Source organism: Phocoena sinus, chromosome 1 (assembly GCF_008692025.1).
Source record: "Phocoena sinus isolate mPhoSin1 chromosome 1, mPhoSin1.pri, whole genome shotgun sequence".
Taxonomy (NCBI): Eukaryota; Metazoa; Chordata; class Mammalia; order Artiodactyla; family Phocoenidae; genus Phocoena; species Phocoena sinus.
In genome coordinates, this window is record NC_045763.1 from 15464542 (window position 1) to 15474183 (window position 9642).

The following is a 9642-nucleotide window of genomic DNA, read 5'->3' on the forward strand; positions in this document are numbered from 1 at the left end:
GGTCGGCTCTCGGGCTGACTTTAGCAAGGTGGTCTGGGGCCACCACGGTTTAACGTGGCCAGTCCTGAGCCAGAGGTCTGCTGGGTGGTGGTGGTAGGGCTTACTAAAGAGAGACACGGAACAGACAACACTTTCTCCTCTGGATGTTATCCTGCCTTGGCTTGAGGGCTGAATGATGGCTGCCATCTTGGAGCGGGAAGGGGAGCCACCCAGGGGACAAAGCCAGCACAGTGAGGGTGGCCAGTCGAGACCAGGAAAGAAACCGGTGCTGATGACTTCATCAAGCCACTGAAGAGCCACCTTCCTCCTGGATGTCTTGTCATGTGAGGTGATAAGTGCCCTCATCGTTGAAACCCATCGAGTCACAGTTTTTGGATGGAAGCTTCCTGATCGGTACAAATGGGAGGGGATGCCAGGGAGCAGAGGGGGAAGAGTCTGGGGTGGCATCCTGGCTCTGCCTTTTGTTGGTTGTGGCACCTGTGGAGGTTCCTGTTCCCATTCCGAGCCTCAGGTCGCTCAGCTGCAAAATGGGGATAATAATGTCCGTATCTGCCAACACTGATATTGTCACAAAGCCACAGAGCCTAGCACAGGGGACCTCTGATGGGCAAGTAGGGTCGCCAGCTCTTGACTGTGTGTCTTGAATAAATGGACCTCGTGTATCATCATCTAACATACACAGCTTTCCTGCAGAAAGGAGAGAGGAATTGGGTGGAAAGAGGGCAACACTGATGAACTATTTTCTCCTCCTGTTTCATTCATTCAGATCTGGCCTCTGCATAACGACGACAACAGCAGTAATAACACAGTTAATTTTAAAAGAGGGATTACTATGGGCTTAATATGCATTAATCTTGTTTAATACATTAGCCTCATCTTCTTTTCTTTTTAGTATTTCCCTCTATACTTCACACACGAGGAAACCTAGATTTCTCATATAAGGTCACCTGGCTGGCCAGTGGTATAATGGAATTTTTTTTTTTTTTTGGCTGCAGGGCGCAGCTTGCGGATCTTAGCTCCCTGACCAGGGATCAAACCCGGGCCCTTGGCAGTGAGAGAGTGGAGTCCTAACCACTGGACCGCCAGGGAATTCCCTGGAATTCGAACCCAGCACCCGTAGTTCTTTATTCCTATTACGCTCTCTAGCGTGAGCCACTGAGCTTCACATGGAAGGAAAACCCCTCGGTCAGCTGTTTCACAGATGTGTGTTATGGGCAGGAGGGTGTGGGTGGCTCCAGGTGCCCCAGCCACGTAGCTGGAAATACCACTGATCACATATGAATGACAGATCGTGACTCCTTATATGAAAATATTATCCATCCATCCGTCCAAAGTTAGTTTCCCTAAAAGCCAAGCCTGAGATGGGAATTCTTGTGCAAGTGAATGATTTATTGAGGGAGTGGTCTCAGGAGAAACCTGTAGGAGGACAAGGAAAACAGGATAGGCCAGGGGACAAAGCAAGACATCTAGCCTGACCCCACGAGGATCACTGGGGCACACAGCGTGTGACCCAGATGGTCCTGCATGAGGAGGGGGGCAGTTATGCCCTACATGGTATTATTCTCCCAACTCATTGGTTAGAGGTGGGCGGGGTGGGGTGGGCGACGGGCACGGTAGCTCCCAGCAGCCAAGGGCAATCCTCAAGAGAAGGAGGCCGATGTGAGTACGTGGCAGCCAACACCTGGCTTAGCTGGCACGGACACCACCCGCCCCACCACCATCTCTCCATTACGGGCTCCCTCGATCTCAGAGCATCGACTGAGCACCTATTATGTGGGGCAGCAGAGGAAACGAAGATGAAACTGATGTGGCCTCCATCTTCCGGGAGCTCCAGTCTGGTCCAGGGAGGTCAGAGCAGTCTGGACCATCGTAGGCCACTCAAGCGAGAGCTCGGCAAGTTGTAGACCCATAAGGTGCTGTGGGAGCTCAACGGCGGGAGTGAGCCCTTAGGACTGGGGAGGAATCAGCCAGGGAAGACTCCTGTAGGAAGTTGCCCTTGGACCCCAAGGAGCCTAGCGTGGGCTTAGCCACCTGGAGACGGCAGGATAGTGGAGCATCGCTGTAGAAGTCCAGGCTGAGCAAACGCCTGGCAGCGGGGGAGGAACGGGTGCCTGGAGGACACATGGCCTGTGGAACGGGTGCCTGGAGGACACATGGCCTGTGGACCAGGTGCCTGGAGCAAAGGGAGCGGGCTGTTGGTCCAGCCTGTCAACAGCAAATTGGCACCTGCCACTGGCACTTGCCAACTACCTCTACAAGGACTCAGTCATGAGCTGCTGCAGCCTCTGACCTTCAACACCCCTTGAAAGGAGTTCAGGGTGGAGAGCAGAAATGAGGCCCTCTGTGCTCTGGGAAAAACTGGCAGAACAGGCCTTTAGATAGTTAGATATTTTCAGGAGCTGATTTTATGAGCCCAATACTTGCATCTCCTCAAATCTAGAAAAGCACTAAAATCCTTCACGGTGATTTCTGTTCCTCGTGACTGGCCGTAACCTTCACGAGACTAGCAGCAAACTTCTGCAAAAAAATGTGCTCGATGGCCTGTGCTCCCCCTTCACCAAAATCACACATATACTGATCTTGCCCCCTACCTCTTTGGAGCAGTTTCTCAGAGCTATCTGAGGTGCTGTCTCCCAGGCTATAGTCCTCATTTTGCCCCAAATAAAACTTAACTCGCAACTCTCATGTTGTGTTGTTTTTTTTTTAAGTCGACAAGCCCTTCCCTCAAAAAGTATTTACGGAGTCCCTTCTGGGTTCTGGGCACTGCTTTGGGCACCAGGGATGCAACTGAGTCCAAGACAGACATAGGCCATGCCCGCAAGGATCCCCAAGCTTCCAAGGGAGAGGGACACAGTGCCAGACAGTGCAGGTCCCAAACTCTGCCCCTATCCTGGGTGGTGGAGCACCTTGGGGTTTTAAGAAGTAGAGTCATGCAGACCGAAAGATCAATATCACCCTTTAGAGAGGTCACTCCAGTGGCAGCTTGGATGGTGCATTGGACTGGTGGGGGGGGACCTGGGGAGGGGGGTGCCTGGAGCGGCAGTAGAGGGAGACTCTGCCGCACCTCGCCCCCAGACCCCACGCCCAACGCCTGCTGCTTTGGCCTAAACACCATCCCTGGGGGCTCCCTGACCTTGGCTTTTCCCAAGACCCCATTCCACCCTCAGGGGAGACAGCTGCTGCCTTGGCTGGGAAGATTTAGAAGGTCCAAGAGGCAAGGTGGCGGGGTGGGGGAAGGCCAAGACCCTCCCTCTTCCAGGGAGTGTTTTAAAGAAGCCAGGCTGGTTCAGGGGTTAGATCCTGGGAGGGGGTGGCAGTGGTCCTGCAGGACTTCCGGAGCTCAAGAAGCCAGGAGCGGGGTAGGGGCCGTGGCACGGTGCAGGGGGCTCCTCCTAGCACGTGGGGGTCTGGCCCTTGCAGCTGGGCCGCCAGTAGTAACGCAGGTGGTTCTTGTAGGTGTCCAGGTTCCGCTGCAGGCAGAGCGCCAGCTCCTTGTCACAGGTGCACAGCTGCTGCTCACACCAGCTCCCCTTGTCAGCTGCGGGGTGGAGGAGGAGGGCACTTAGCATCTATCCCTTCCCCAGCCGGGGCAGGGGTGGCTCAGGACCCCTGGAGGGAGACGCTGACGGCAGCTCAGTCCTTGCATGGCTTTTGGTACCCTTGCCAGCTACTCTGACTCTAGCTCTGTGACCTTGGGCGCGGGCCATGGCCTCCCTGTGTGCCATTGCTCCTTTGTTTATTCATTCCTTCAGAAAACAGTTGAGCACCTATCCTGTGGCAGGCCCTGGGGGGAAAGGACTGAACAGAATGGACACGTGAGGTTCACACTCCCCTGGGGAGGTCAGATATCAGAGAACCACAGAAATGAGTGCCAGCAACTGTGCTACCCGGGAGTGAGGAACAATGCAGGGGCTACGAGATGGGAAACGGGTGGGATCTGACTCAGTGTCAAGAGCCATTTGAGCTGAGATCGGAAGGGTTTGCCCCCATTCCCGAAAGTCAGGGTGGAGGAGGGGACTGTTCCAGGCAGGTGGAACAGCATGCACAAAGCCTCTGGGGAAAGGACCACGGTGCTTCAGTTTCGTGATCTGTAAAATGGGGGTAAGAAGACCTGGACCTACTGTATAACACTGGCAACTGTACTCAATATTTTGAATAACCTATAAGGGAAAAGAATCTGAAAAAGAATATATATCTATATATGTGTATATATAAAATATTAAAGCAAGAAGGCAAAGCCCTCAGCACATAGTAAGTGGTCAGTAAATGTTGACTATTACTGTTTTTATTGTTAAGTTCTCAATTAACAGTGACAGCTAATGAGCCCATTCAACTCCCAGCCCTGGGACCTGCCACCTTTCTCTGTGCACGGACCCAGGGGCCAGGTGACCTGGGTTACAGCCCAGGCTTCGTCATTTACACCTGTGCCACCCTGAGCAAACAGTTCACTCTAGTCTCAGTTTCCTTGTTTGTAAAATAGAGATCACCAGGGTGGTGCTGCTTCCTGGCTGGGCTGCTCTGAGGACAAATGATGATGAAAAAATGAAGAGTAACGTCGATAGCCTGTGTAATTCACCGAGCATGTATCTGCAGGGCCCATTATGTCTGCTCTTATTTTAGTTCTTGAATTGACTTTATGGAGTAGAATACTGTTATCTTCCTGAGTTTCCAGAGGAGGTTCAGAGAAGTTAAGCAATGTGTCCAAGGTCACACAGCTGGTCAATGATGGGTCAGGGATCTAAGCTGGGGTCTGCCAGCCTTCCAGATCCACAAGGGGTCAAAGCCCCGATTGGACCTCCCCATACTCCTACCCCCATTCCTGCCTCTCCTCCACAGCCCAGCTACTGCCACTGGACACATGAGAAAAACACAGAGGTTGAGTAGCTTGTGCATTGTCACACAGCACATTAAGGCAATGCAGGCTAGAACTCTCTTCCTCGGCCTCCAGCTCCAACCCTGAGGCCTGGGCACTCACAGCACTGGATGTTCCCCTGGGAAAACTTGTAGCTGTAGCGATCCAAGTAAATATTGCATTTGTGGTACTGCAGGTGACGGTAGCAGCAGTCATGGATGTGGCAGCACCTGGAGGGAGAGGACACGGGGGTGGTGGTGATGAGTCCTTGGCCAGCTCGGGTCTCTGGCTGCCCCTGCCCCAGAGCAGAAATCGTGTGCCTATCTTGGAAGAGTCAAGGCCTGCAGGGTCTAGTCTTCTTTCTAGCTAACTCTTATTGTTTCCTGTGTACCAGGCACCTGTGCTATCTATGAATTCTCTCTTAAGCTTTTTGACCACCTTATGATGGAGGTGCTTGCATTATCTCCATTTCACAGATGAAGAAACTGAGACTCTGGGAGGTCAAGCCACTTGCCCAAGATCACACAGCCTGTAAGTGGTGGATGAGGGAACTGACCCCGGGCCTGGCTGGCTCTCATCCCTCCTCTGGCTGATCCCTAGGGTTGCTGTGAAAACCAAATGTGATCATAGCAAAAAGAGGTAAGACTTTTAAAAAACAATGTTCAGCGGCACTGGGGAGTGTGTGGGTATTCTAACTAGTTTGGGGTTGAGAGTACAAGGGGGCCTTTAGAGATTCTGGGGAACTCTCCAGAAGGGCTGGGGCTGGATTGGAGCTCAGTGGAGTTCCTAGCACATAGTACCAAATGAATAAATGGATGGAGAGGAAAGGGGAGGGTCCCTGGGTAGGGGCAGGGCATGATTGGGAGGAGTTACCAGTCTGTGGCATCTTTGGGTTGGCCTTTGCCACCAAATCCGCAGTGACAGCCATAGAGGAAATAGAAGATGGGTCTCTTCCCCGTCTCTTGTCTGATCATCTTGTTCAGGTCCAGTATCCCGCCCTGGGCTGGAATCACACCTGTCAAGGAGCCCAGCCACAAGGAGAGGACATGAATCTAAGTGGAGGCCAGTGGGCTGCAGGCCTGGCACCTGGATCAAACCAATGACCTTGGATAATAAAATGACAACAGGGCTTCCCTGGTGGTGCAGTCGTTGAGAGTCCGCCTGCCGATGCAGGGGACACGGGTTCGTGCCCCGGTCCGGGAAGATCCCACATGTCGCGGAGCGGCTAGGCCCGTGAGCCATGGCCGCTGAGCCTGCGCGTCCGGAGCCTGTGCTCCGCAACGGGAGAGGCCACGGCAGTGTGAGGCCCGCGTACCGCAAAGAAAATAAATAAATGAAATAAATAAAATAAAATGACAACTAACACTAAGGTTACTGAAAATATAATGATAGTTGGTGAGTGCTTACCATGCATCTTTTCGTCTAGTGACGTATTGACTCCATCCATCCCATGAGATAAACACTTTTTTTTTTAAAATAAATAACCTTTTTCTTCTGGTGTATTCTAGATGTATGGAAAATTTGCCAGGATCATACAGAGAGTTCTTATATAATCCTCATTCAGTTTCCTCTAATGTTATTGTCTTCTTAGATAATCGTGGTGTATTTATGAAAACTAAAAAGCCAACACTGGTACTATAAATACTGTTTTTAATCCTCATATTAGAGATGAACACACTGAGGCTCAGGAACTCGCTCCAGGTCACAGTAGTTGGTAAATAGAAGAGCCAGGATCGAAACCCAAGGCAGTCTGGTTCTGTTCTCTGTCTCTGGGCATTGAGTTCACATTCCATAATAGGAAGACACCCTTCCTCTTACACTCACCCCACCTCCCCAGACCCCCAGCATAGCCTGTAGAGAAATCCACACATTAAACAGCATGCACGGCTCTCGTGGGAAGCAGTGTGATTTAGAAATCAATGATCTTCTTTTCTTTTTTTTTTTTTTTGCGGTACGCGGGCCTCTCACCGTTCTGGCCTCTCCCGTTGCGAAGCACAGGCTCCAGACGCGCAGCCCCAGCGGCCATGGCTCACGGGCCCAGCCGCTCCGCGGCATGTGGGATCTTCCCGGACCAGGGCACGAACCCGTGTCCCCTGCATCGGCAGGCGGACTCTCAACCACTGTGCCACCAGGGAAGCCCCGAAATCGATGACTTTCATGGATACTTTTCACTTCAGTCATAATATCTGCTGGTTAGAGTTGATCATAAGGGGAATTTATTTTATTGGGAGAGAGGAATACATTACATTGAATTAGGAGAAATAAAATATATTAAGTCAATGAATTCAGGGGAGAATTTGGGAGAAACAGACAAGGTAAGAGGAGACTGGAATGTACCTGTGTGCAAGCTGGGGAGATGATCCAAGGACACAGATGGAGCCCAGAGTCTCAGGGAGACTGGGCTGGGGAGGCCCCCTCAGATGACCCTAGTTTTGGAGCCCCCCCGCCAAGTAAATGATGTTATAATGAAAGCGCTACACTCAAATGAAGTAAGTAGCAAACCAGGGATGAGCCCCAGATTGGGGAAGGTTGGGATGGGAAGAGGTGGGGTTGGGATGAACTCAGGCAGCAGACCAAGGGTTCGATCACAAGCAGGGTGCTTGCCTTGGGCGGTAGGTAAAAGTGACTGGTGGTGTCAGGGACTTGCAGGCAGGTCGTGTCCCCAGCATGTGGGAATCCACAATGCCACTGCTGTTTGCCACGGTGGCTGTAGATGTACGGGTGTTAAAGAGAAACCTTGCTAAGTTTTGACCATCCTAAGGAATGACCCCAGGCCCTCTGGAATTCCGGATTCGGTGATAAGGCACCAGAAAGCAGCCCACTGCCAAGAGAGTTACCGTCCACCCTGGAGGCCAGCCAGGGACCTGAATTCAGAATCTCGCCTTTTTGCTGTACCTCTGTCCCCCCTAAGTCTAGCCCTTTCCATTTCAGCTTAGAAAAAACCACACAAATAAACTCACACCTGAAGGATGCAGCTGTTCCTTGCCAGGCAAACAATAAATTCAACTTTGATTCAGAATGCTTTCGGGTGGTCTTATTTCTCATAATTTTACAGTGAGGTCAACCCAGCCCTGGGAAATTGAGGAGCTCAACTTGTGGTCATGAGGGCTTCAGACACTGGCTTAGCTTGACAGAAATACCTGCCTGGGTTGCTTTTTCCATCCTCAGTTGTCACTGAGGGGGATGGAGCCCTTTCTCCCAAGGGTTAGCGGCAGTGGCAGGAGGTAACATCACTATTACTTACACTTGCTAAACACTTTGTAAACGTTTTCTCATTAGAGTCCTTCTAACAACCCAATGTAAAGGGTGCCATTGTGCCCACTTTACAGAAGAGGATATAGAGGGGTAGGGGGACTTGGGCAAGGTCATACGACTGGGAGGTGATGGGCCAGCATCTGAATGCAGGTTCATCTGTGTATTTTATCTCTATACTGTATTGCGTCTTTGCATCTGAGAGATGAATTTCTGCAGCTTGATTGCAACTTTCCTAATGGTTTTTACTGTAACCTTGGAGATGTGTTCCTCCTGAGAATTTGGAAGTCCCCAAAATAACACAAAACCACATTTAAAAATGCAAATCCTTTCTCAAATCACAGATTTTGAGATGGCTCAAGAAACAAAAACGCCAGTTTGCTAGGAACCAGATTTGTACATTCGATCTGCTAAAGATCAGATGGAAACTGCCCCATCTCCCAACAGTCAACAGAACCCTCTTCCCAGGTTCAAGGGAGATAATGAACATGCAAGAGTTCTAAAAATGTAGAGTGCTGTACATAGGTAAGAGATTGCTATTATCTGGTCAAAGGGACAGAGGGGAGCAGATCCATTTCTATAATTTGTGTCCGAAGTACCAGAGGCATGAGTTCAGCTGGACCGCAGTTGCTGTACTTTCCCGCCTTCGTATGCCACACAGCTTGGCTGTCCAGGGCTCTCTGGCCGAAGCCACTGTTCCAGGGGACTGACAGCCACTGATGGCTCCTTGCAGGGGGCCAAAGAGTTGGGGACTGCGAGGCCAGGGCAGTGAGGATCAGAGCAACAGCTCAGCTTAGGAAAGAGATATAGGGCATCTCCGCTTCCCTCCCTGCCTTCCCAGCTGTGGGTCCTGTCCCCACTTACCAGCAAACACCACCAGCATGCACAGCGAGGCAAGTCGCATGATCCCAGCACAGAGCGGTGGAGGCAGCTGCTGGAAGTCCCCTTCCATGCTGGTAGCTCTTTATATCAGATGCAGCCCTACCGGAGCCTGCACGTACCCCTCCCAGCTCTGGACGAGGTCACCCATACTCTTTGTTTCCTCTTTTCCGGCAATGAGGAATTTTATTATTTTTGTTTCTGATATCTGTTTTTTTCAACTTTTTGATTGCAGAAGAAACAAGTTCAGCATAGAAGATTTGGAAAACATAAGCGACGAGAAGAAATTTAAAATCACTTGTGAATCCATTCATCACCATTCATTTTTTAAAAAAAATTGACATACAACATTGTGCAAATTTAAGGTGTACAACTTATTGATACATTATATATTATAATATGAGTTGTCATTGCAGCAATAATTAGCACTTCTATCATGTCACATAATTACAATTTCTTTTTGTGGTTGGCATAATTAAGATCTAGTCCCTCAGCAAGTTTGGCGATTATAACACAACATTGTTTTCTATATTCACTCTACTGTCTCTAGGACTTATTTGCTACTTGTTGCGAGTTTGTACCTTTAAGCAACTTTGGTCCTATCCCTCCCCATCCCCTACTTCCTGGTAACCACCATTTCACTCTCTGTTTTTATATGT

At 50.5% G+C, this 9642-nt stretch overlaps 1 protein-coding gene across 1 annotated transcript; it reads right to left on the bottom strand.

Annotated features, from left to right (window-relative positions):
* Positions 1 to 3392: 3392 nt before the first annotated feature.
* Positions 3393 to 9056, bottom strand: PLA2G2D (phospholipase A2 group IID). The gene is made up of 4 exons (XM_032604025.1): positions 8969 to 9056; positions 5726 to 5867; positions 4976 to 5082; positions 3393 to 3538 (listed from the first exon to the last, which is right to left on the bottom strand). Exons 1-4 carry the CDS (start codon positions 9054 to 9056, stop codon positions 3393 to 3395), a joined length of 483 nt encoding a protein of 160 aa, XP_032459916.1.
* Between the last annotated feature and the right edge of the window lie 586 nt (positions 9057 to 9642).